The 27,958-nt window shown below is 38.9% G+C and overlaps 1 protein-coding gene across 3 annotated transcripts in view; it reads right to left on the bottom strand.

Annotated features, from left to right (window-relative positions):
- RAB3GAP2 (RAB3 GTPase activating non-catalytic protein subunit 2) overlaps nucleotides 1-27,958 on the bottom strand; it is a 41,846-nt gene that overhangs the window by 11,038 nt on the left and 2,850 nt on the right. Inside the window, exons 2-23 of one of the 3 annotated variants that reach the window (XM_033054027.2) lie at nucleotides 22,018-22,085; nucleotides 18,941-19,064; nucleotides 17,353-17,434; nucleotides 15,498-15,545; nucleotides 15,319-15,394; nucleotides 15,075-15,176; nucleotides 13,911-14,010; nucleotides 12,200-12,298; nucleotides 11,233-11,381; nucleotides 10,231-10,310; nucleotides 10,020-10,109; nucleotides 9,417-9,556; nucleotides 8,601-8,817; nucleotides 8,170-8,313; nucleotides 7,814-7,896; nucleotides 7,434-7,498; nucleotides 6,955-7,045; nucleotides 5,356-5,483; nucleotides 4,457-4,667; nucleotides 2,031-2,128; nucleotides 1,373-1,478; nucleotides 301-461 (exon numbers count right to left, since the gene is read on the bottom strand). In XM_033054027.2, coding sequence (XP_032909918.1) covers nucleotides 301-461; nucleotides 1,373-1,478; nucleotides 2,031-2,128; nucleotides 4,457-4,667; nucleotides 5,356-5,483; nucleotides 6,955-7,045; nucleotides 7,434-7,498; nucleotides 7,814-7,896; nucleotides 8,170-8,313; nucleotides 8,601-8,817; nucleotides 9,417-9,556; nucleotides 10,020-10,109; nucleotides 10,231-10,310; nucleotides 11,233-11,381; nucleotides 12,200-12,298; nucleotides 13,911-14,010; nucleotides 15,075-15,176; nucleotides 15,319-15,394; nucleotides 15,498-15,545; nucleotides 17,353-17,434; nucleotides 18,941-19,064; nucleotides 22,018-22,085 — 2,462 coding nt within the window. The remainder of the gene's footprint in view (nucleotides 1-300; nucleotides 462-1,372; nucleotides 1,479-2,030; nucleotides 2,129-4,456; nucleotides 4,668-5,355; nucleotides 5,484-6,954; nucleotides 7,046-7,433; nucleotides 7,499-7,813; nucleotides 7,897-8,169; nucleotides 8,314-8,600; nucleotides 8,818-9,416; nucleotides 9,557-10,019; nucleotides 10,110-10,230; nucleotides 10,311-11,232; nucleotides 11,382-12,199; nucleotides 12,299-13,910; nucleotides 14,011-15,074; nucleotides 15,177-15,318; nucleotides 15,395-15,497; nucleotides 15,546-17,352; nucleotides 17,435-18,940; nucleotides 19,065-22,017; nucleotides 22,086-27,958) is intronic. The other 2 variants (XM_033054030.1, XM_033054028.2) reach the window with 2 other exon arrangements.

The raw sequence follows: 27,958 nt of genomic DNA, 5'->3' as shown, positions 1-27,958 counted from the left end.
AAAGTTCATCCAAAGTCTCAAATTTATGTGGAAAGTGTGTAGGCTTTAAGTTTGTCAACATCACTTGCTATTGAGAGAGAAACTCGATGTACAGTTTTCATATTTAAATACGTTCAGTAAATAATCCTGACATATTCATCTCAGCATCATGTTCTCCAAATCTGAATGCAAATTTTCAGGCTTGCAGGATGTCAGGCTTGTGTCCAGGCTGGAATAAGGCCAAATGCCGAGGGTGTTACTGCTACCAGGACAGAAGTGATACAGTAAGGAGAAGAGAAGGGGAGGTGTGGGATGAGTTACCTTTTTCTCGTTCAGGCTGTCGATGATCTGCGCGGTCACAGAGTGTCCCACGTGGGCGGACAGCAGGGCAGCCGCGTTGTTTTGGGACTGAACGCAGGCCGTGCGCATCTGCTGCCACCAGGGGGACACGGACTGCGTGTCCCACGACTCGTCTATCGCCACTGCGGGATAAGGGAGAGCGGCAAACTCAGCCTGGGTCACCACGCAGGAGCGACCAACCCTGAGACCAGCACCTGGGAACACAGCTTGCCCATGAAGAGCAACTTCTGATTGCTCTATATGATCATTTTCCAGGTATTTAGCTCACGGGTTCTGGATTGTAACTCAAATTTAAAACAGAATGTGAATTACTCATTCCCAAAACTCACGCGTAGCAAATGTCTGGACAATAGATCTGAATCACTAGGTAACAAACCTGCTACATGCTTAAAAGATTCAAGGGATGCTACACTTCACAATGCAGACACATTCATTTGTGATTTCAAGATGCCACACATATTCAATGCACTCAAGCTGTCTCCCTTCAGGCTACCTTGAGTTCAACAGCATTAATTTACTCCGACAGCAGCAGAAGTTTATTCACACTTCCCACATCAAGCTGATAATGCTGCTCTGTGGTGAAGCAGACAATAAGGGAATGTGACACAGATTTCTCCACAGCAGCTGTCTGGCGAGGTAGGAAAATCAGCATTTAGTCATATGTACAACCTACCCTGAATTATGGCAAACTGACTTTATAGAGTAATCAAGTTAAAAATGCTGCTAAAGTAACAGTAAAGGATGCCTGACAGCCAGACACAACACAAATTAAGGAGATGGGACTACATATTCAAAAAATGTGAGGAAAGCAAGCTGGACAGTTACATTTTGGTGGCAAATAGGAGTTGTGTCAACTTAGCATAGAGTGAGAGCAAAAATATGGCATGATTAGTTAGTCCATGAACATGCAGCATTAAGTTTTGCTGCATAATTTGTGAGTGGAGAAAACCCAAAGGGATAATAGAGGCTAGTCCAAGTAGCAAATTTCTAATAATAACAAGCTACCTTTGAGAATTTTAAATGCACATCTCACCTTTCATTTTGCTCAGAAGTGACAGCATAGTGTGAAGGCAACTGACAGAATCTGGTTTGTCTAGAATATCTTTTTCCTTGGAAAGCCATAAATTGAGAAGGAGTGACTGTAAAAAAAGAGAATGTGGAATTAAAGCACTAAAATGAAAGGCTTATATTGCAACACACTTAATGCAAAGTTTCTTAAACAAGTTTTGTGTCACAGAGTAAAAATATTATATCCACGAACCATTAAATTAACATAGTAAGTTAAAAATATACAGCACAATGCACTCTATGACAGATATTGAAATTAAATAATACAAGCAGGACATTTAATTAGGAAGATATTCTAGAAAACGCTCCCTTTTGAAGGCTCAACTTGGCAAACATTAGCAGTTACTAATATTGCTGAAAATTTTACAACACTTGTAGTCCTTAATGAACATTCTAGACATTCCCACCAGAATACCTACATTTTCTACTAGAATATTTTCTTATTTTTTTTCTGTGATCTCTCTTAACTGGAAAATGTAAGTATGAGCAACTAAAGAACTGAGTATGAGGGTACTTGAACATAGCCTGAATACAGCAGTAATCTAAAGGTCAACAAGCAGAAATTTTCCTTTCGATGTTTTGTTTTCAAAATACAAATCAAAGTTTTGCAATAAACACCTTACCAACAAGGTTTGTGGGCTAAAACCTGCTGATTCCAGTGCACGGCACACTTCCTCTGTGGAACTCTCCCCACACAAACACTTCCAGAAGAAAAAGCTGCCTGAAGCAAGAATTAGTTGACATTATGAATGGTATCTAAAACCACAATCCCTCTCTTTACACTTAGAGAAAAGGAAATCTATTGATCGGTCCCGGTGAGTGCAATACAAAAGAACAAGTTACATTCAGAATCACCTGGTGTTCACCTGCCTGTCAGGTTACACAACAGTCTTTTCTGATGCCCAACAAGGGGCACAGAGAGTTGAGATAACGACAGATCTGACTAGAGCATGTTAAAACAAATTTGTCATAAGCATTCATTACATTACTTGGATAGTTGATGGTCACAATGCCGATGGATTTGCTGCCAGACTGTGTTAAGTGAGGTGCAAATTGCTGTAAACATTCTCTCTTGTGCTCTATCACCCCTGGGGAGTTGGTTCGGGTTATCAGATACTGTGTAATGCTGGTCGTGGCATAATAACCTCTCTGTCTGATGGGCCTTTGGCCTCAGCCCTGCCACCAGCTCCAGCCCCTGGGCGCCGTGCAGTGGAAACGATTCGCAATTACACCTTTGCTCCTCCAAGGGCCTATCCAGAGGGAATGCCTTCCTCCACCTCCCCCTTCTCCAGCCGAATTACAATCATTCTGCTCAACACTGCTCAGTATAGTCAAAGGGAAGAGAAGGCACCTGGATCTGATGGCAGAGTGACAGGCACTGTGGCTACTCTGAGCCCAACAACCTGGCTAAGCTAGAGAACCAACCTGCCACTGAATCACTGACAACTCTACACAAGAAGAAATACTGGAAGTGAAAGTCAGCTCACTCAGCAGGAGGAACGGGAGAAGAAGGTGGATGAGGCAGGCTACTCCACAGCAGGGCCAGCATGAGAGCAGTACAATGAGGTGGTCACTACTCAGGAAGGAAGAAGAGGAAGAATTTGTAAACAAGGCAGTAAGCAAAAAATCCCTATGCCTGAGGGAGCCGCAATATATCCGTGAAGATTTCAGCCAAAATCCAGGTGAGTACACTGTCAATCAGCTGTTCTTATGCTGGGGTAACAGGGCCAGCAGCCTGAAATGAGAGGGTAAGGAAGCCAAAGAGCTGGGATCCCTTTCTAAGGAAGAGGGCATTGACAACATAATTGGAAAAGGGAACAAATCTTCAGCCTCTAGAGGCAATTCCTCTCAGGTGGGAAGGGAAGGAATCTCTTTAAGGAATACATTATATGTCACCCAGGCAAGTGGGCTGATCCAGACTGCACAGAACAGGGTGAAGCCAGCCTTTGGAAAGTTGAAAGATGCAAAGGGCTTTTAAAGGCTACATGGAATGCAGTGGGTGCTGGGACATTCAAACACTGGGATTCAGAGGTAGCTATGGTCACTTGGTTGGCAACCATTGGCACTATGGGATCTGCCAATCAAACTATCCCTGCCCAATCAAAGCTCTACCATACAAAAGAAAGGGTTTAAAACACGATGGGGAACAGAGTTTATGTCATTCCTGCCTCAGACAACAGCAAGCCCCTTTGTGGAACTGCTTTTGCTGAGGGACCTGGATGCACCTGGGGAAGTCTGATGTGCACCTCAAGGGGATTTGATTCTGGGTGAGAACAGCCAGTGATTTGAATTGTATGTTAAATGCTACGTTGTATGGCATCACTGCTACAAATGCTGTATGGCATATCAATGGCATTACATTAAAAATTACACAGATGAATGACAATTTAACTTTGATGAACCTGGGCAAAGTGCAGTGATGCTGTAACATGACAAGCACAGCAGTGATGGAACCATAACTGGTTTCAGCATGCAACAATCTAACACCACACACCACTTCTCCTGCCCTAGAGGACTACATCTGACAGACAGAGCCCACAGCCATGGACTAAATTAAATTAAATTAAATCAATGGACATTTTAGAGGGACCTTGTTAAAAACCTCAACTCCACAAATTAGGGGTCCTTGTTGCCTCACCTAATGGATGGACATGTGTTGCCTCTGGTCAGCCCCCCCACCTCTGAGGCTAAAGTCAGTCCTGCCATTAACTCAACTCTTAGGGTGCTGTGACCATGAAAGAAACAGCAGGGTACAGCTACTCTCTGAAGTTTCCAGTCATCAGTGCCCAATTCAGTGGTGTTAATAAATGGATGAGCAGTGGTTACATGGCTTCAGGGTAATTGTATCCAAGTTGCAGTTAACTTGTATTAATATCCATTAAAGGATAAAGACTTGTCTTCCAGCTAAAGGTAAGAGTCTAAAAGGAGCAGTTACATACTACTTCAAGGCAAGACAGGTTGTTAAGGCATTCAAATTAAGGCTAAAATATTTATACCATCTTAGATTAAAATCAGTCTGAGTAATGTGACAGAGATCAACAGCTCTTACCTAGAGCCACATATTCTCCATCTTCCATATTTTTTACAGTAATCACATCCTTTTCATATTCCAGATATTCTAAGAACACTTTCACAGACAACACGTCATCCTTCTCATCAGTCAGCTGAGTGGTTTGAGCATTTTCTTTCTTGTAGTTCTCCAGTAAAGTTTCAAGCCTATGAAAATCTTTTTGTTCAAGACGAAGCAGTTTAGCCAAGTCCTTAAAAAAAAAAATCTCATCTCACAAGGCTTATTCAAGCAGATGGTTTTCAAAACACAGTAAAAATTTAAAGTCAGAAGAGACAAAATATTCCATTTCAAACGCTGAAAATGTCTTTAAGAAGGCCAAAATAATCTCCAAATCAGTTATTCACATTGCTCAAATGAAGAGCTTGTCTAGCTTCCTTTTTAAGGACCAGTACAGATGCATTTCCCATTTTTAGATTCTGCCCTTAGCATAACAATTGTCCATCAAGCAAAGAAGCCTACTAAATACCAGAATGGTTTTGTAAATATGTAAGTAGCTTTACAAATTATAGCAAAAGCAAGCCAAATGATGCTGCTATACAAGCAGCAAAATTTGTAACTTTTACAAGTCCCAAAATATCCCTCCAGAACCAAAGTTAAGAACATGCTGAATACGGAACTGAAAACAGGAGACTGTGGTTTTCTTTTCACTTGCATCTTAACTTCATGTGTCTCCTAAAGAATATTAGGTAGATGAATTACCAGACACTTGTATGAGACTGGAGAGAAGGTATTATAAACAATTAATTCATTAAAAGCTACAGGCCACAAAAATGGGTCACTTGCTTACCTACGTATTTTATCTGAGGCTTTGAAAACATACTTTTATGATTAAATCATCACTTGAATTTAAAAGACAACTGAATTTTGAATTTACTCACATTATCTGAAGGTGAAGTCTCTTTCTGTATGCCCTGGGAATTTAGTTTGCTAACCAGTTCATAAAGATGTAACAGCTTTAACTTATTTGCACAGAACTGCAGCAGCCCTTCGTCCACACATTCCATCTCTGAAGAGAAATAAAACTACATTTGAACATGAAGATGTAGCCTGGAATGGTGAAACACACACACAGGACTGGAAGATTTCTGAAGCTCACTGTAATTTTTGATACATTGCTGTTTACATTGCAATGGTTACAATGATTCAATTCAGAGCAGCAAAAAATAATAATTATTTTTACAAGAAGTATTACAGAAAGTCATCAGGCTTGTTTTAAAACTGGAGGTTGACAACGTGGAACTGGACAAAGACAAATCTATTGTGTTCAGCAGGTTTAAGGCCAAGCCAGAGACTGCTAAAAATTTAAATACAGCTCCTATTTTCCTTCATCAAGAATCGCAAACTATATTTTACTCATTCTGACAACACTTTAAGCATATTCCTCTCATCTGAAGAAAGCTTGATAACTACTAACATTAAGTTTCACCTTTGCAAGACATTGCCTTCTGTATTTTTGCCATCTTAATCTCAGAAATTTCATGTATCTATTGACATTCAAATTCCAGTATTCAATATAGGAAACTAACTAACAGCATGTCCAAAAAATCCCTTTTTTTCCAATTTATTAGTCTTTAAAGAAAGTTTTTTTGAGAGATCCTAAATAACCATTCTATACAAAAGATTCCTCTGAATACATAATTTCACCTCAAGCTGCTTCTAAGTATGATCTTCACTTACAAACCCTTATATACTTCTGTTATATAAAATCCTACCAAAATTAGAGAAACCACAGAGAGCATGTCACACAAAAACACTTGACCTTGAATTCACAACCACAGCATTCCCAGAGCCCAGGATCTGCTTCATATTATCTTTTAATTTTTGTTTTATTTTTATAATTTTATAATTTTTAGAATTATCTACTAGACAGAAGTGGAGGAATATAACACTAATCTTGTAAAATTAGAAGGCTGGAACATCAATCAAATTTGCTGTATATTGTGACTGTGGGAAATAATGTTATGTTTGACAAAAGATTAATGATGAAAAATACACAAATACACATCTTAGGAAATACACTACTCTCAACCTCTTTTCAGGATTAAAAGTTATGTTTCTGTTTTTCTTTGGATGTTTTAGGAGTTCTAACAGAAATAGATAATACTTTTGATTTAGAATGAGGTAGAGAATTTAGGTAGAGAACTGCATGTGAAGGTCTCAATCTCCTCTATCTACTTCAAGAAAACCATAAAAAGGAAGTACGACTGATAAAAATGAAGGAGAAATTCCTTTGATTTTCAGCAACAATATTTTGAATTGGCAATGGCATTTCCTGACATAAACTCTGAAATATCTAGCAAACTATTTGTAGTCTGCATTAAATACATGGAAAACCACCATCCTGTGATATCTAGCGCCAAAATTAAGCAGACCAAGCCTGGTCTCCCTGTGGAACAGTACATTTCTACAACAGTCATACAGCACTGCAGACAAAGTGCAAATGCTTCTCTATATTTGCAAAACAGATATCCACCTACCCTGTTTTTTTAAATTATCCATTAATGTCTGAGTGATGTTTGTGAGAGATGAAAGTGGCACACGTTCACTTGTCAATATACTTTCCAAAGCCTGTTAAGCAGATAGTCAAGAGAATTAAACATTCACTTAATCTCATTGCAAAAACATACAATTTAAACCAACAATAGCACATATGTGACCACAATCTTTCATCTGTATTTCACCTCCACATATACCTGTGGTGTAATTTGCTCCTACAGAATGGTCTTCTCTCTTTTTATTATTCATAGATAATGCCTTGGGGAAGTCACAAGTCAAAATTAATCATAGTCAATATGTTGTAAAAAACCTACCCAGAAAAAAACATAGAAATCCTAGACAGCTCAATTATTTGCTTCAAGTAATTCTAGGGGGGAAAAAAACCCTTATTTTGAAAGATTTAGCACTCTGATAATACAATACTTTTCTTCTAATATCAAAGTATGCTCTAAATGCTCACCTGTTTTTTTGTCGCAGGATATTTGATATCAAGTATTAATTCCTTTGCTTCAGCTTCAACTAAATCTGCAAACAAAGACAATCACAATTTCAATTCATATTCCTCAAATGCCTTCTGAAGAGCAAGTAAACCTGCCCCACACAGTTAAAGTGCAGAGGAGCTCATGACAAAGATGAAGACAGTGTTGCAGAAGCTGCCAAAATAAGCTGGAGGAAAATGAAACAAAATAACAGAAACCCGCAGCTACTTAAATATCATAGCTCATAGCACGTACAGCAGTCAGAACGCACCACAATGATATTTGTTTGCACACTTACAAAACAGATAATCCAAGAACTCTTTGATAACACAATCTTGAGAAATTATACAAGAGAACCTACCTGGATCTGAGGCTTTAGCTTTGAGTAAAGCATTTAACTTCTTCACTAGATGCATATCCTTTGCTCGTTCACTCTTTTTATCACTGAAGGAAAAGAATTTTTAATTGTATGAGTGAAGAGAACTAAAAGTAATGAGTCAATAAAATTTTTAAATTGTAATTTTTAAATTATTTATGTTACTTTAAGGTAACATCCCAGTAATTAAAATCATGCTAATCCATACAAACCAATGAGACTATTATAAATAGAGTACACTATTCAGTTTGAAAAGGAACACCAGAAATGCCAGAACAGTCTCCAACTGTTTCCAAAAACAACAATGAAATTAGTTCACTCAGAACATGAAAAGTCCTTACCTCAGTGATAAATGGAAAGGTACATGGACAGTTTTCACACTTCCAGAGACTGGATCAACAAGGCAGATCTGGTAAGTCTGGGGTTGCCATCCCTGACTGGTCACATTGTTTAGACCCATTATTTTATAACCAGGATACAACAATCTGAAATTTTAAAAAATGGCCAAAATTAGCAACCTTCCCTGTCCACAAACAAAATAAAGAAGCAACAAGTTGTATGAAGCAAAGGTTTTCTTTATGAGAAAAGACCATAGAGTGATAAAATTATAATGAAGTCCTTACCTCTAGAGCAACAAGCTACATTCAGTGGAAACACTGGGCAGCACAGGAAGAGCTTGCCAGCATCACTAGCACTTTTACTCCTGGCATAGCTATATATCACTTTATTGCAGCAGTACAGCCACCATTCCTACCTGCTACCTGCTTCTTACCTGCAGTATTTCCCCACATTGAAGGCTCCAACCCGAGGTCCCTGCTGCGTGCTCCACACTTCCAGAATGCCTCTTCTTGGAGCATAGATCACAAGGAACTGAGCTACCCTGCTTGGACCCTGCGCATTTCCAAACGGAGAAGAATCCATCTTCTCTGTTTCCCTCTCCTGAAGGTCCTCTACAGTCTGTATCCAACCAACCTCTGCATCACGGTACCCTTTGTAATAGAAGACAGAAGGTCATTAGTGTGCAGAAATTAAGAGAGGATTAGCACAACAAGATGTAATCTTGAGCTTTGTTTCAAATTGCGCAACTCCCGACTCCTGTAAAGAACTCTGGTCCATTGACTTGGAACAGAGCCCACCAGAGAGTGGCCAAATGTAGCTTTTGGCAAAGCTCTGGGGAGGAACAAATTTTTATGAAGAAGATATAAAAAGCCCCAAAACTCATCAGGTCAGTACTCTAGACGTTACACCAATGCAAGAAATTGAGGAGAACCTACCAAGCTGTATGTCTTCTCAATGAGTTTTCAAAGTTTATCTTGTCTGCAGAATTAAAGAGGGTACAAGAGCTTATCAAGAGAAAGAACCCTGGAGAATAGAGCTAAAGCTCTTGCAAAAAATATGCAAATCAAACAGAGCAGGCCGTGTAAGTAATCCAGGGATTTACAACAATACCCTTATAGACTTTAAATTACACCTGACTTTGGTTTGTAACGAGGCAATGTACTAAAATTCTTGGAATTCTAAGTCTGAACATAAGAAACCCCCAGTGTTTTGAAGAATATTATTTGCTACACTAATATCACTATCATACCTTTCCACATGCGAACCGCGAGTCCTCTTGTGACATCCAGCAAAATAACCCTTCCAAATTCATCTGTTACTGCAGCCAAAGTGTTACATGGAGAAAGACATATCCTTTCACCATGGCGCCGGGAGTCAGGAAGTCCAAACCTAAAAAAAACCCAAAACATAATGAAGCAAAGTTACTAGATACATCCTTTTCTTCTGAAATAGTTAGGCTTTTTTTCTAAGGATTAAGATTTCTTTTTTTAAGGTACACAGAAGGTATGGGTAAAATTAAGAGCAGATCATGATAAAAGTTCTTGTTCTGTCTACCAAGATGTATCATAGCTCTGCCTAAGTCCTACTAAAAAATCAAAGTTCAGAAAGTAGGATAAGTGATTGCCTTGTCATGCACTGTCAGGCAATGACTGTACACTAACAAGGAACCCACACACTGGAAGGGAAAGATGAATAATTATTTGTCCAGAATGATAAACTTAAAACTAATTACCTGCAAACTACCATTACTGCTTAAAGTCACATGTTCATCAATTATACACCTTTCAAAATTATTTAAATAATTAAAAACACAAGACATTCAAAGCAACTGAGTGAAAAAACAGCAACTTACCTCACTGCCAGTGGGGTTGCAGGTTCCACTTTTGGTTTCTGTTTTTGGACAGGTTCTTCTTCATGTTTACTCTTCCAACCAAGCCAGCCACTTGCAACAGAAGAACATAAGAATTACACTAATGGTCCTAAAAATATTCAGAATATTATACAGAATATTTTACTACTAAAAAAAAAAATTAAAAATAAAAAATAATTTAAAAAATTATTACCTGGCAGCATTAAATAATGCTGAAGTCAGTTTGCTTGCAACTGCTAAGGCAACATGAGACAACAGTGGCTGTGAGCTACCCTGAAATGCAAGAATAAAGTGTTTAGAAAGTCAAGACATAGCCAGCTCTGAACCACCCTGAAATGAAGAAACAAAGCCTTTACAAAGCCAAGAAATAGTTCTTACACTGAACTCAACTGCAGAATAGTTTTCAGCTCAGAAAGCACAGCTTTAATACTGCAAAATTTTAATTCATTACCACCAGAAAAGCCATTCTGACGTCTCTTTACCATTTCAACATCCTCCTGCAAGTCACTGGTAGCTCAGTATGTTTGTGTGCAACAGAAGCTAAAAAAACCCTGTGTATGAACTATCACAGAGATCTGGCTGGTGCCTGACTTTGGCATCCTTGCAAATACCAACATAAGCTGTTTTTTTGCAAACCTATTTGAAACCAAGTACAAAAACCAAAATTCCAATTCTACCATTTTCAATTAACTTTCGATCCTGGTAAGGACCGCGTACACATAGGAGCTGAATGTACAGACACAGCTACACTGACATCCTTTTCCTCCCATGCAGTAGAGGATGAGGTAAAGATGCTAAAGTTAAGCATAAATTTCTGTTTTCTCCTACAAGAAATCACTACAATATACTCAGCTCTTACATACACAATCAAAGGCCAAAGAACTCCAAAAAGCTGTAAGATGCACGTTTACACAATACCAATCTAAGTTTTGAATAGCATTAGTTGGCAATAAACTAACAGATTTGAGAAAATTACTTAGCACATTCAATTTAAGATAGAAAATAAAATTTCTCATTAGCAGGAACCCATGTTAGACATTACTATCACATCCACTCCAAATCATTCCAGTTCCAGAAGATCAAGAAGGGGACATGTCAACATAAAATGAACATAAGAATACTTCAGAAATACTCATACAGAAAAAAAGCAAGATTAATTATTCAAAATTTCAGCAATCAGCTTTGTAGTACATACCTCCAGGGCAAAAAAGAACCCAGTGAAAGGATTGGCTCCAACAGTAACATACTGGGACATGGCAGGTGGACTGTTTTTTATAGCTGCATTATATCCTCCGATATTGGAGGCAGTCTTCATTTGATCAAAAGGACACAGTGTCATGATGCCTAACAAAAACATTAAAGTGAATGTCTTACAGAGTCAGAACAGAGGCATGCAGTTGCTCTAAAGCGTAAAGGTATTCCTGCCTTCTTGACTGACCAGCCAGGACTCAGGGGGAAGGGAAGAGGAATAGCTTTACCACAGAAATGCCAAACGACACGGCAGAAATAACCTAATGAACTTGGGTTAATTATAAAGCACATCTGCTTTGTTCAGAAGAAAAAAAATCCAGCAGAGCTCAGCAGTAAAAATACATGTCCCAAATTCACTTTACCTGCCTTTATAGCAGCCTTCTGCCCACTTAGCTGCTTTTGTAGAAAGGGAGGAAGAGAAACTAAGTTCACTGCCCCTTAGATGTGCCTCTCTGACAAGAACCGAGGCTTCTGCAAATTCCTGAAGGGTAAAAGTCTTTGAGAGCCTATGAGCCAATTTGCCCTTTTTGGAAAGGAACCATCTCAAATTTAATTTTCCTTATGTGCTAGACTTGGGAAAGACTCACACCAGTCTTAACCTGTCTGCCAGAGAGCTCCTTCACCTGACAGAAATGACAACAACTGCATCTGACCTCATCTCTCTCAGCTGTTTCTTACCAAGCAACAAAGAACAAGACAGCCACAGCTGTAAGAGGGAAGACTCAATCAGACTAGACAAGAAAGTAAAATATATTTTTGATAGTGGTTAATGAGATATTCACTATGACAGCCTTCTCTCACCACATATTTCTATCCAACCAGTATCACTAAGTGCCCTCAACCAGAATTTAACTGCACAAAAACATTAATTTCATTTTTTTTAATACTTGAAATTAAACAGAAATGCTTACCAATACTAGCATGGTCAACAATTGTATCCACATCTTGCAAACCCCATTTCTTATAAGCTAATGGTGGAGGCTGAACATTCTCATTGCCAGATGCTGCAGCTGACAAAAATCAATAAAGCACAAAAAAATTTCTACTGAGTAAAAGACAAAATAGAGGGGGAAAAAACCACCTGATGCAATCAGAAGCCACAAAACAATCTAGTTTTAAGTTAACATGAATTGAAACATCTGTTAAAATGGCCTTTTGAAATACTTACCATCATCAAATTAAAAAATGTTTTAAAATTAACTGAATAGAACTGCACATGGCATTCCATCATAAACACATTTTGCACTTGCAGATAGTGTATTCCCTAGCTATCATGGTATAATAGTCTCTACAATTTTTAAAAGCTACTACAATTGATTTCTGTGCTTTGGCCATGTTTAAGTGGAAACTTACCTCCACCTAAGTACTTACAAAGTCAGCACAGTCACTAGATATGTAACAGAGGGAGGCGAGAACATTGGTAAGACTAAACCAGTGAGTGACACTTTCAAAATATCTATTACCCCACATATATAGATGATCAAGAATGAAGGAAGATATAGTACTCCAGCTCCAGATACCGCAACAAGCTTTGAGTCCTTCTCAACACCATCCTTGTGCCATCTATAACATAGTACTGTCACATAATTCTCCTCTACCTCCTGGAAACCCAGTTTGTTTCCAAGATAGAGTATGAACAGGCACTGTACTAAATGAACAGGATCAAAGTCTGCACAATCAAACAAGGTATGAAAAGCTCTTAGACACGAACACAAAGAGCAGTGACCACCACTGCCATCATCACAGCATTATCACTTCCCATAAAGTCTTAACTGGGAAGAACATTATTGGGAAGAAGAAGACAGTGACATGCTAAGAAGCACCACAGCAGTATGCAGGGGCTTAATGCCAGTGGGCAGATGATCACCACACAGCAGCTCACTCATTCACTCCTAGTGGGATGGGGAAGAGGCAGAAGAGTAGAAGTGAGAACACTTGTGGGCTGAGATAAAGACAGCATGCAAACAGAGCAAAATAATGAATTTTTTTAACTATTTCACATCAGCAGGCAGGTATTTAGTTACTTCCAGGAATACAGGGCTTTATCACATATAACAGTTACTTGGCAAGTCAAATGCCATAACTCTGAAGACTCCCTCTTCTTCCTTTTCTCTTCCCAGCTTTTATTTCCAGGAGCACCATTGTATGGCACAGGATATCTCCTTGGTCAGTGGGATCAGCTGTCCCAGCTGTGTCCCTCCCAGTTTCTGGGAACTCCCAGCCTGCTTACTGTCACAGCAGTGTGAAAAACAAAAAGAGCCTCAACACTGAGTAAACACTGCTCCAGAGCAGCTAAAACATCAGCATGGTATCAGTGCTGTTTTCATCATAAATCTGAAACAGCCCCATACCAGACTAGGAAAAAAACTAACTCTATCCTAGCCAAAGCCAGTGTATTATGGTGAGCATGCAGAAGACAGTCAATACAGCTTGGAGAACTTGGGCTCTGAGAATATTTTCTGTAAAGGAAGAAACATCCCTGAATGCAGTAGGTGTTAATATATCGATGAACAAGCAAGGAAGATTTAAATTCTGCCTTGATTTTATATTTAATCTAAGTAAATTTCCTAAAAAATAAAGAACTACTAGCAGATGAAAATAAACATTTCCCCATACACGTACCTCTGGCTACCTGATTGCGACATGCACGAAGGGACTGGAAGAGGCTGAAGCCATCAATTGTCACAATTGCTGCTGGGTACAAGATACTTAGTTCCTCATTCTGGAGAAAAATGAGAAGAAGGAGACAAAAAATAGATCACTGCTACTGTTTGAACAGCTTATTTTCTGGCTTTTTATACTATTAACTACACAAAGATGAGGATTACATCCAGAGAGTTAATATCAAACAAGCCACAGGCAATGGACTAAGGCAAAACTACAGAAAATCAGTATTAAAGTGTCCCAAAAATTATTTTAGCCACATAATTTTATATTTTTATCTTTTTTTAATAAGTCCTTTGTTTGCTTAATATGCCTTAGGAAGAAAATACAAAAGTTTTAGCAGCCTTTGAAGGCAATAGAAAAATAGGTTTATCTAGAATGTAAGTATCTCGGGTTTTGGAAGCCAAATTCTGAAACTGGATTAATGCCTGCCTGAATTACCACTTGGGCACATAAATGCTAATCTGGTGACACAAATTCAAGACTCAAATTCCTTAATGCTTCTGTATTTCAAAACTGATCCCAAAAATGTCATACTAAATCACATGAGTATTTGTACAAAGAAAATTTGGAAATTTCCATGGTTTTGGTCATTTTTCGCATAAAGCTTGCCAACTCAGCCACAACCAAGGAAAACTGCCTTCCTTACTAAATAGTCTGAGTTCTGCAGAGCCTTCTCTGCAGGAAATACTCATAATGACATACAGGTTCCTAGCCCTATTCTTTTAAATTCCAGCTATCTTCTCTGTGAAATAATTAAGATAAGTTATTATGACTGAGTATGAATAGCCCTTGGCACCTGTCAAATTACATTTTCTTCCTTCATCAATGCATTATGGGGTTTTTTTTGCACATAAATGAATAAACAGAAAATGAATGAAGTATTCCTTGGCAAAGAGAAAAAATAGAAAAAAATCTATAGAGCTAATACTCCAAAAGACGTTCCGAATCCTCAAGCTATACAAGCATGAATACATCCAGAACAAGAAATCAAGGGTCTCTTGTTCTAAGGAATCATCCATTCCATCAAAAACTGGTAAAGGACACAGAGGATTCAGAGAGAAGACTCCTTTCCATACCCCATAACACTGGCAGTTTGCTTTTGAAAAAATCTGACAAAACCTGTTCTGTGACACCAGGATGCCTGGGAATTTCATAGGTTCTGCACTTTAGCTGTAGGACAGGATCTTCATTCAAAAGCTGGGCAAGAAGCAGTACTCCACTCTAGAAGAGAAAGGATAAGAAGCATGAACATTTTTGTTTCTTAGAGAAGGTAAAAAAAAGCACAGTCTGCAGGGACCAAAGTTTAAAACACCCAAATGTTTATGCCAAGAGCTCCCTTGTCTCACCCAGTTGAGAAACGCACCTCGGTGTAAAACCGAACGTAGCCAGAGGTGAAGCCAACCACGATGCACGTCCAGTCAGGGCGGCCTGTGGAGCTCCTGTTCCACAAAGATACACTCAAGTTAAAAACAAATCCCATTCTAAGCCAGAGACACAGAAAAGTGTTATGTAAGGACATTAGTGATGCATATATATCCTTACCTCTTCTGACTTGCCAGTGGAATACACAACACACTAGTCACACATTCACTAGAAACAGAAACACAAAATTAGTGGTTTTCCCTGCTGTGAAGAGATCTTGTTATGTCACCACTTTGAAAGTTTTAATAATTGGTTAATGCAGCATGCCATATATCAAATTCACAATAAGAATCAAAAAAGTCCCTTTATTTTAAAGATATTTTCAATCACAAGCTCAAGAGCACCCAGACCTTTTCGTACCTTGTTAATGCTATCTTATATAAATCACAGACTGATTATTCTGTCAGTACTGTTCAGCAGATCCAAGTTAAATTTCATGTGCCTAAAGGTAAATTATTTCTTCTGATCTATAATGATATGCCATGAACAACCACTTTTTTTTTAAGAGCCAACTGAACCAAACATATCAAAATAAATTTTTGAAACATGCAATTAGGGAGATTTTATATCCACGGCCTTTCAGTGCCTTATAATTTGAGAGCATTTGAATATGGTCTTCCCAGTTAATGCAATATCTGAGCCTGCTCAATGACAGCCAAAGCATTGCAGAAGGCAAGCAGATGAGCAAGTCTATATGTCTCAAATCAGAAGTTATTTAACTGTTAACATGATACAAAATTTTACAACGTCTGGGGAAAGAGAAGCAGTACAAAGGTTTTATGAGACAGCATAGAATTCAAGATGGTATCTCAAACAGCACTTAAAGCATAAATGCCAGCAGTACTGTTTCCCAAAGGGTGACTAAATAAGCAGGGTAAACAACTGGAGAAGGAAAGTTTTCTAAATGTAAGGTTGAGATGAGTTGCAACTTTATTACATCCTCAAAGCAATGTTAAATATTTCAGTGACATCTCATCTTCCAATAGCAAAGCTTATACACCTCAGAACATTCTCAGTTGAAGGCAACTTTGGGGAAAGAAAAAAAAAAAACAACAAAACACAACCAAAACCAGTCTTTTGGCAATCTGACAGTAATTAACATATTAACACCTCCACAGAATAACAAAGCAAAATACATTTAATGTGAGTGCCCCTATCCAAACAGAGCAACCTGTTTCATAAGACAGCATTCCTCAAGGCATGTCAGGGCAATTTTAAATGCATGGTAACAGCAGTTTTAGAAAAGGATTATGATTTTTACAGATTGGAAAGAAGCTGATGAAGTCAACACCTCCTGCAGCAAACAGAAGGTTGAAGGCAATAGGGAGCATGTTCAAAGGCAGACAGCAACTCAAGGCTGCAAATGTAACAGCAAAGCGTAAAATCTTATTCCATATGGGAGATTCAAAAAAGCATCTGTCTGGTTATTTGAAGACACATGAAGCAAAAATATTGTATAAATACCAAATGTATGACCAAAGCAAGTTTTCCAAGTCCCTAAGTGACTTAGAACCCAAAAACATATTTTTATCAGAGATGAATTTATGCTTGTTTGAATGAGGTATTGAAAATGAAGAGAAATATTTCTAGAACAACTTCATGTATTTCCAAATGCAGTATTCCCTAAGAAAATTTCATCTCTACTATAAAAATTTTTTTAAAAGAGTACTTATTGTTTTCCCTTCTAGAACAAGAACCTAAAAAAAACATGTCTAAATTACACACAAATACACTGATTTGCAGAGAGCCATTCTTTTAATTTGTAAGAGCTTGTTCTGTGATACCACACAAGGCACAGGAGTGAGCTTTGCAGATACTGTTTCTCCTCACCCATGTTACTCTCTGTTTCCAACACTAATGTACATAAAACCAGGAATGCACTCAGATGAAAGGAAAAATAACACAAGTAAAAAGTGGTTACTAATGGCTAAACATGAAAATAACATCTTAATCACAGCTGCATTTCAATACCTACCCTTCCTCAACATTCAGAGAGCCACTCCAGCCAACAGCATACTGCATTTCCTCCTTTCCCTTGTCACTGTGCTTCCATTTAGCTGCCATGAAGAATAAAGACACCATCTATAAAACTCCAATGTTTTGCATCTCACGAACATAATTCTATTTCTAATTTTTCTCTTTGGTACAATACATCCTACCACACTTAGATGAAGTGCCAATCACAAACCTTAAAAAATCATAAAAACAAAAATATATTCTTAGTGACTTTTCTAAAGGAAATTTGCATAGAACAAGACACTAAAATTTTGAAATATCTAGTTTTGTTTGAAAATATTTAAACAGTAATCCATCAAATTTTAAGAGGTTCAATTCAGGAAACAGGGATCCTGAGGAAATAAGTACTAAGGAAAAACTTCTGGGAACACTACTGAACATGAGCTATAATGAATAGAAAATTTTAATTTTAACCAAGCCAAGAAGAACAAAAGCACCCATATTAAATCTGACAATCTTTAATCATTGCATCATAATTCAAGGTTAGAAGACACCACACTTTGTTATTCACAGGGTGCTGTTACAGGGGGCATTTGATTGGTTGCATCATCTTCCAGGTGCCAATGGATAACCAAAACTAAGTTAGTGTTGTGTGCCATTTGCCTGACACCTAAAACCTGAGGCATTGGGACACTTCTGCCCAGTGTGGGACAGTTGTCACTGTGCAGTACATCAGAGGCAGTTCTCCAGCAAGTGATCACTTCTTTCTGCTTGATCCAATAGGAACTTTATGAGGAGTAGTGCTGTTTTTCCAGTTTTGATGACAAATTATCAACTGGTCTGCAGCAGGTTTGGAATACACAGCTTTGCAAGGAACGACAAAGCAGTACAACAACTCAATACAATCTGCCCAATTATGGAAATCTGGCTTTCAACACTCTGATTTTTTTTGTTTTAAAATGCCATAATAGTACCTATATCAGGATGCTTCCCCTCATTTTCTTCACATGTCACCCACTGCAGCCATCAAAAGACCAGAACCCCAAACAACAGCACATCTATGAACAGCAGCTAGCTGATCAGTGTCCATATATTACTAGTGATATCTTTAAAAGTTCCCAGAGATCTACTTTAGAGTAGAATACAAAGCCACCCATTGTTTAAGATGGTAATCACCCATTATTCAAGAATTTTCTATCAAAGGTAGAATTTCAAGAAAAATTCACATTAATACTCCTTTCCCAGAGTGATACTAGCTCAGGTAATTTTTTAAGGGAAAAGAAAACTAAGATCAAGTATTTTTGACAAAACTTTTTATTTTCTTTCTGAGAAAAATTAACATCAATATCTTTGAGCATTTTAAAACAACTGGGTAGTTCTAACATGTATGCATTTTATGTTTCAAAATAGTTTCCACAGGTCAAAACACAGCTAAGAAGTAATTTACTTGACAAGCAGCACCTAGAAAATGCAAGACATGTAGTATAAAACACGCCAAAATCCTTGAAGGTATGACTTGGGGGATAAGCAGGGAGTGGGGTAAACAAATCTTGTTTTGGTTACTGTAAAGTATCCTGGCATAAAGAGCCAGTGGAAGGGATACTTACGCACTAAAAAGACTGCTTTCTGTTCATTAGCTATTACCATCAAGTCATTGGTTGGTGACAAGGACAACACACAGTCCTGAAGCCAGTAATTTCGCTGGTTCTTGGAATTAGATTCTTCTTCTTCCTACAAGTAAAGCTTTAGTCAATGTACACAACAATTTTTAGACAGAACTTGCAAGACTGATGAGAACAATCTGGCTTGCCCTCAGTAGCAGTGCTGAATGGACTTTTTATTACTGACCACATCACTTCAGCTCCAACTTCCATGGAAAGCCCTGAGAAATGCATCAGCCTTGCACTAATTCTGTGTGTTTACAAAACAGAAAACAAAGAAGTACCCATCACTAGCTCTACTCAAATTCATCTCCTTTTAAAGAGACAATAGGAGAATGAGATTTGAAGTTTTTTAATCATTGATTAGAGAGTGGAGAGAATCTTACTATTCTCATTACAATCCATATTCAAAATGAAGAATTTATCCAAGTTCATACATTGGCCAGCATTAAGCAAATATATGCACATACGAAGAAGGTAACTAAGCCAGTATTGACATGTAACAGGTAACAGGTGCCTTTCCACAAAGTAACTTCACAGTGAAGCAATTCCAAACCAAATGGTACCAAGTTTTAAGGGCATAAAGATGGGCAAGTAAAAGATACCATCCTCATGCGTAAGAGCAAAAAAAATTACATCTTTTTTCCTTGGGGCAACAAGTTAAATATTTTCTTGTAGCACAAACAAAGTAACTTCTCCTAATCACAGTTCAAAGTCAGGAAGTAACAACCTTGGAGTGAACTGTCTCAAAGTCTCAGAGTTGATACTCCTGGTTAGCCAGATCCATCCTCTTATCCAATCACAGCAACACGCTTTCCCTTGTCCACAGACTCCATTTCCACTTCCCTATCCAACCCTACCTCCTCTTAGCTCTCTAAAATATTACTCCATCCTCTAATACCTCAAAGCACCTATGTACAAATTAAAAATCCAACAACTTCAGTGTGATCATTTTCTGATTCATTCTATTTATTCTGTTACAGTAAAGTTGCATCCACTTGAAAATCTGCCCATTTACTCCCAGCAGAAAAATAAACATCAAACTCGAGGAAGAATTTGCATATCATGCTCCTAATCAGCTATTCATTGTATTTATTTCCTTACATAAACTTGCACCATAAAAATGGACATTTTAAAGAAAAGAGTGAAAATTTCAATTTAGAAATGCCTGCTGGTTCTATCAAATTGCAACAAAAGTAGAAAACCAAGCATTTGTTCTACTCATTCAGGAGGTTCTAAATGTTACAGCACATCTAACAAAGATGTGGCCTGAGAAACACATTCATTTCATGACAGTTATAGTGGAGCTGAGTACCCATTCTATTTAAATGGTTTTATACCCCGTCATTCCTGACAGTGCCAATGATTCATCCCTGGGAGACACCATGCTCATTTCAATTTGTCTGTCACCTCAGCTGAAAAATCTGTTTCTCCGCTGAACAGTCACAAGGATACCGTCCAACAACTTGGGCATCCTTCCTACACACAGAGAAAAACACTGCAGATAAGGGATTTGTTAGTAAGGTGAGTTCTGGATTCCTCAGAGATCTCAGAGGCAGTTGGAAGGCTCAGCCTTGCAAACAATTAAGAGACCAGCCCTGCTACTCTCAGGTGAACAAGTTCTGCAGAGGAATGTTTTTACCCCTTTAAAGAGCAATTGGGCTGTTCCATCCCACACAGGTAGTTTAAACCTTCCTATAAAACCATCCACACATGACAACACAAAAGGAGCACTAGTGATCCTTAGGAAGATGCCTATGCCAGTACAGTAATTTCACGAATACAAGTCGCACCAATTTGACCAAAATTTTGGTGGAAACCCGGAAGTGCGGCCAATATTCCGGGGCGGCTAATACATTAACAAAATTCTAAAAGCTGCCAACACGGAAGTGAGAGCCCGCGGCAGCCCCAAGCCAAGCTGGAGCCCGGCCGGCCCCGGCAGAGGTGGGAAAGCCTGGCAGAGGCGGAGCCAGCAGTGTGGGGGGCGGGCGGCAGAGCCTGAGCCAGCAGGGCGGGGCAGGGGGGGCGGCAGAGCCCGGGCCAGCAGGGCGGGGGAGGCCGGGAGAACTGGGGCTAGCAGTGCAGGGGAGCATGGCAGAAGCAGGAAGGCCGGCGGGTGGGGCTGCCTGGCAGCGGGGGAAGCCCAGCAGAATCGGGGCCAGCAGCGTGGGGGAGCCCGGCGGTGCGGGGGCCTGCAGTGCCGGTCAGGGCGAGGAAACGCGGCGGCGGTGCAGACGGGAGGGGGCGGCCGGCGAGCCCAGCGGCGGCAGTGCCTGGCCCGCCGGCAGGGCGAGTACGTAAACGCAGCGGCGGGGCGGTGCTGACGGGAGAGGGGGGCCAGTGAGCCCGGCGGCGGCTGCAGCACCACCCGGCCGGCCCCGTCAGCAACCATGAGCGGGCCGAGCCTGCCTGGCCCCGCCCCGAGCCAGTAAAGCCCGCTATGCCGCGATCCTGTTACTAATTGGCCAATTTGTGAAAGCTGCGCACGGATTCTCGCGACGAACGAAAGTGCGGCTAATATTCGGGGTGCGGCTTATCTATTGACAAAGACAGCAACATTGTCGAGGCACCGGGGGTGCGGCTTATAATCCGTGCGGCTTGTATTCGTGAAACTACTGTAATTAATGATTTAGGATTTTTTTATTTATATTAGTTAATGATAATTACAACTTCACTGCCTTGCCCTACTGTTTCTGACTAGCTCCAGGACAAAAAGGATGCCCCTAGGTGCAGCAGCACAGGAAGATGTGTGCATACTTTGGTAAGAAAAGCCCTACAGAACACAAGAATACGAGCAATTATCACAATAGGTTAACATCCAAGCTGTATTTAGAAAATACTACAGGAGCAAGGGACAAATAAGCAGACACATTTAAAACACAGGTCAGGACCTTTCTTGCCCAGGTGAGTTATATAGGAGGAAAAAAACCAAAACACCACACACACCAACTAGTGGAAAAGACTTCCATAATAGGGAAGTTACACACACAGATATACAGACACACACACACGTATAAACTTACAGGTTCTTGCAATTCTGCTTCATCCCAGGCTCCCCAGCCACCATCTTCCCAGCTTGTTGATTTGCCTGCTTTAAGTGAAAAAAGACTTGTCACAGGAATACACAGACAACAAAATGATCATTTTCCTTTCCTCACTAATGCATTACAACATTTTTATGGCAGATACTAAAGAAGTCCTACTGAAAGAACTCAAAGTATCTTATTTTTCTGTATTTTATTGACTATAATTTCTCAAATTATGGGAGAGCATTAACAGAAGAACAGTAGTACACAGAAATCCATCTGACCATAAAACATCTGAGCCCAGAATAATGTATATCCCACCAGCAAAGCAAAAGCTGAAGGTTTGGTTTCTGAGGAGAAAATGAGCTCAAGGACCTTCACATCTTTGCAAGACAACAGAGAGGAAGATTAATGAAACACTGATCGGTTCCAATTATATCATTCAGAAACCTCAGAGTAACCACAAGCTCACAAAATACCTCCAACACCTAAGAGAAAGGTTCATAGAGACAGGCCTACTTTAGTTGTAAGAGTGAATGTGGAAGGTCTTTTTTCAAATAAAAATACAGAACTGGATATAAATTGAAAAGCCACAGGCATTTAGTAGTAGCAGATGTACAATTCACAGACACTACCACCACTGGGACCCTGAATAAATCAATGAACATCATTGCAGTTCAGTAGAAAAGCCAAGGACTGACTTCCATCCAAGCATGCACTAGAGTGAAATCTGAAGCAGTAACATCAATAAGACTTCAATAAGAGTTTTCCAAGGATTTCTTCCAAGTTTTTCCATTGTCTACTGTCGTGGCAAATTTGACCTTGGGAAGAAGTTTAAACATAATGTCTCAAATGAGTTTAAATTTAGTTTTAAGCAGGTAAGATTCTGCCATTTTGCATGGTCAAACAGTACAGACAAGGATGTTTGTATCGAGATCAATTTCACTTGGTCTTAAAACTTGTGGTTCTGTTACCAACAAGCAAAGAAAGGTTGGTCAACAAAACAGAAATCTGTAATCTCTCTGTTTGGTTAGATTTTAAATCTTCTGTATAGGTAATGAAGACAAAAATGTTTGAAAAAATATCTTCATTTAAGACATAAACCTTTCCCCAGTGCTGACAAGTAAGTATTTTAGGAGAACATAGAAGACAAAATGCCCACTCTATTTTACCTCTGTAAAATAGAAAGGTCTGTACCATCTGCAAAACGGGCAGGTCAAGCAGTTTTACTGCATCATCAGCAATGCAGATATAACAGCACAGTTATTTCAGACATCACTCTATAAGCAGCAAGCTTCCAAGGGTCACAGTCACATCCTGTATTTGAGGTTGAAAAATTTTGCAGTGTATAAACATATAAAGGAAAATCATGGCAAACACTGTTGAATATAGTAACCACAAGAAGAAAACAGTAGCTAACTTCAATGTTTAGATTAAGATAGCTAATAAAACTCTGTTTTTGTTTGCATTTTATTATCTCAAAAGATTAAAAAAATCTCCTTCCTATAAAATTCATGGAGGAAAGAAATCTGTCCACATGCCATGATCCAGAGAGAAAACAGAACCCTATGTAAGAAACACATTGGGGCCAGGGCTTCCCTGCACCACAGAGCAGAACAACCTTCCCAAGAAACCTCAATCACTTCAATTCTGGGACTGAACACCCACAACATAAAACTGCAGCTGTGAGGATTCCTGCTGCCTCTGAATAGCCACCATTTCATGGTAGTTTTCATCATGCTGGGATGATACTAGATAAATGAAAAAAGACAGGAAAATGATGTAATGGTGAGTCACCACTCCACTGACGAAACTGCAGAGATCTTTTGGAACTGTGACCTGCTCTGCAAAGCCAGCAGCTCCTCCAGCTTACAAGCATTTACAAGCCTGCTCCTTCGTATCCATCCTCCACATTGGACAGATCATCCCACGATGTGCTATTATATATATTTATCAAGGCCTGAATCCATCTTGCCTTACACCGCTTCTTTTTGTAAGAAGAAATTAAATTAAAATTGTTTTCTTATTCACATCATTCTTATTATTTAGATGTTTCATGTATGCAATGAATAGTGAAGCAAGGCATTAAACAATAGACAACAATCCCTGGAACAATGGACAGAGGAGACACTGTCATAAAGCACCAGTTATTCACCTGTGCCAAAGATTTATAAAGTATTCCATGGAGGCTGCCAGTTTGCAGAGCCTTTCCCACCCACCAGCACTTGATAAGGTTGGTCAACTGAGAGTCCAAGTCCACAGGGTCCAAGTTCTGTTATGATGAAGATTTTCAGGAAATCTCCCACCATTTCCTTTAGTAACATTACAGATTAGAATTAGCAACTATGGAATGTAACACATTATCCAATAACCAACACCTAAGCAAGCCCTAAACAGTTGCAACACAATAATTTTTTCCACACCCTCTTCAGGAAGAAAAAAAATCTCTTAAAAATAAATCAAACTTTCCTGCACAAATCTCTATTTCGATTCAATTCTATCTCTGACTAGTAGCAGATGTGTCATAAACAGTTCTCCTTACTTGGATAAAGCAGCAGCAATATTCCAGATTTTGCTTTACTATGGAGATTGCAAAAATAAAAGTCCATCTACTGGATTTACATGAACCACTTAATTCTTTAATTTGAAGCATATGGCATCAGCATGTTTGACACTTAAGAGCTGGTCTAAATGCTGCACATGTGCAACACTGGTGTTAATGCATAAGAAAATCCATTTAAGCGCATTTATCATTAAATATAATACTCACAAGAACAATTTCGACCTATAAGCATGTTTTGTTTAAAATACAAGAACAGAGGAGAGAGAAAAAATAGCAACAGATCTAGTACACTGAGGTTTAACTGGCATTTAACAGGTCAAATTCAATATGAAAGACAATTTTACTCACTTCCCAAATTGCAGAATAGACATCTGAGCACAGGGAACTGCCCAGTGCCCTTCCTTCCAGAGCAGCACCATGACCTGGACAGGCAGCTGAAACCTTTCCTTCCTGCTCTCACATTTACATTCCAAATCTGTGCAGGAGGTTATTGGAGGATGCACTTGGACACATGCAATGAAGTCCATCCATGCTTTACGAATATAAAACATTACTAGGTAATAGTGCAAGAAATGTGTGACAGTTGCAGATTTTCTTACATGCACGTTTACTGCAATTCTGATACCACTGGATTGCATCATTATGAAAGAAATAGAAGCAGTTTTTTTTCTCTTCAGACCAAGGAATTTTAGAAATTGCTTAGAATCTTCCTGCTATTCAGGAATCATAGGGCATTTATTCCCAAAGCTCCCTCAACATGAGGACTGACAAAGGAGGCTATTTTGCCAACATTACTAGGAAGCCTCTCTTGAGACTAGTTCTGTATTTGTTCTCTCTTCTCACAACAGGCATTCTTAAGTGGGGAAAAAAAAACCCAGCACAACTAAGTTAGTCTCCTAAAACACAAAAACAACCACTTGGGCATTTTTTTCATCCTTTAGGAGGTCACAGTTGCTATCAACAAAGCAAAAAATTACTAAATCAAAAAGAATCCAACCATTAAACAGATTTTTTAAAGTAACAGTGCAAAAATGGAAATACCAGAGGGAAAAAAACCAAAGCCCATAGGAAACAAATGAAACAGATTACATACAAAACATAGTATTCCACACTTCTCAAATGCAAGCAATGCCTTAAGTTAGAGCAAGAAAGAATGAGGGCTATGCTGTAAAGGAGATGTTAAAGCAGCAACAAGCTCAGGTGAGAAGATAATTTGGATGAAGTACTTTACAGCATTCTGTCACATATGCTGAGAGCATGTCATTTACTCTCCTCCATATCTGAGGTGTATTAACTGCTACAGATGTAATCCAATTCATGCAGAGCGTGTATATTAACAACACTTTACAGGAAAACTGAAATAAAGGAATCCTGAACATAAATACTACAATCTGGAAAGGGAGGATCTGATTAAACAGGCAATGAAAAAGAGCTTGTCAGTACAGTATTCAATAGGAATATAACTGATTCAATAAGATTGATACAGAAGCAGTTAACAACAACCCTAATGCTAAATGCAATCTAGAATTTCATTTTGTAATGCATTTTTTTTTCTTTGTAACCTTGTTGGAAACTCTGAAATAAAAAGCCTGGCCTTCTGTATTTCTGAACTAAATCAGCTGATCCAGATAAAGCAAAGTGTACAAGTCCAAAAATGTTTTTTAAAGGGACAGGGTTGAAGAGTAATTTTCAGGCTGTTGTCAATGTAACAAGGCAGGATTTTAGATTTTGTGAAGGAGTTTCTCTGACAGGCTTAAGCCATCACTTCTATTGCAAAAAAAAGAGCAGCTAAGTGACACCTTGTAGCTCTGAGGAAGCCCTCAGGTAAAGAGATCCATTTTTTCTTCCCCTGAATAAGAACAAACTCACTATCATAAATGGAGATATCATTGCTTGGGAACTCTCAGGGTCAAGTTTGCATCTGTTGGCTTTTTTTCCTTATTAATTTCATTTAGGTAATGGAGATAAACACACCAGCAAACTAAAAATATCTGCACACCAAGAAAATAGTGAATTTTTTGTTTCACCTTAACAACCCCACAGTTTATCTATCAGCAGCGGCTATGCCCCTGAATTGCTGCCATCAAGCCTACAAACAGTTCAAGCTGTGAGTGCACTAGAAGAACATAGACACACACTGCTCTAAATAAACTGCAGTTAAATTCTTCAATTAATAAAAATTAGAGGAAATGCTATCTGTCTTGCTCTACTTTCTGCTGTGTTCAGGCAAACATCCATTAATTAATTTCTGAATGCTAAAACTCTGTCGTGCCTGCAAAGCTTTATCACATATTGCAAATAGGATGGATTTTTTCCATCATATGCGTGCCTTTATTTTAGACAGCTTTACAAGAGAGTTAACCTTACAGTTGTTTCCTGATCCAGCCAACAGCAGCCCAAAACCTCTTCAAGACAGCAAGATGCCAAATTAAATGTGATGCAAACACTTCCTATTCCCAGTTAGAACAGGAGTTTTCAGAGCCACTTAGACACCACTAGGCTCAGGCTCCACAGAGGATCTGCGCCTCATTAGTAGCATTACTTTTTCTGAGACTCTTAAATTCTCATGCTTAAGTTCTCCTCACTGAAATATGAAAAAGCACTCTCATCTTTTTTTTTTCCCCTAAAGAATAAAGATATATCAACTCTGTATGAAGCATATTTAACCAGCTCACTCTGTAACACCAGGTTTATTTACTTAAGGCACATGAGCCAAGATCCAACCCAACACCTGTTATTCTATTCCAATAAGGACAATAAAACGTAGCTCTATTTTGCTTCATGGTAGATCAATGGTCAGCTCAAGCAGTCTATGAGCATTTCTTAGCATGGCATCAGTGGCAATTTTAACAGATGATTGCACAACACAAGCATGAAGCACACAAACCCTTCCAGTGTTTCCTGAGTGAGCAGGAAACAGGCACCTGCAGAAATGACTTCACACAAGGCTCAGAGGAGGAGGACAGCTTTTTCTCCGTCCCCACTTTACCAGGCAAGTGTATCCTTTGCACAAACAAGACAACCTGTTGGGCTACAGGAAAAACTGCAGTGAAGTTGTAGCTGACAGGATGCTTTCTTTTATCGTGTTCTACTGTTGAATGTGTTTAAATGCTTACACCTGTACAAAGTAAGGGAAATAAACCAAATCCCCTTGGAATAAAAATCCAGATTTTTTTTATTTACCTACACCTGTATTTTTAACATATGCAACACTTTGCTAAGCCTTTTCAAGTTAAATTTGAAATTGACAACATAGAATAATTTTTATATAAACAAAAACCACTGTTTTAAATACGAGGTGACGAGTTACAGGTTTTTTACTCAAATTAAAGACATCTAATTTCCAAACTGGATTAAAGTCACAGTATCACATCT

The sequence above is a fragment of the Catharus ustulatus genome, chromosome 3, assembly GCF_009819885.2.
Source record: "Catharus ustulatus isolate bCatUst1 chromosome 3, bCatUst1.pri.v2, whole genome shotgun sequence".
NCBI lineage: Eukaryota > Metazoa > Chordata > Aves > Passeriformes > Turdidae > Catharus > Catharus ustulatus.
This window is presented reverse-complemented; position numbering and strand designations above follow the sequence as displayed.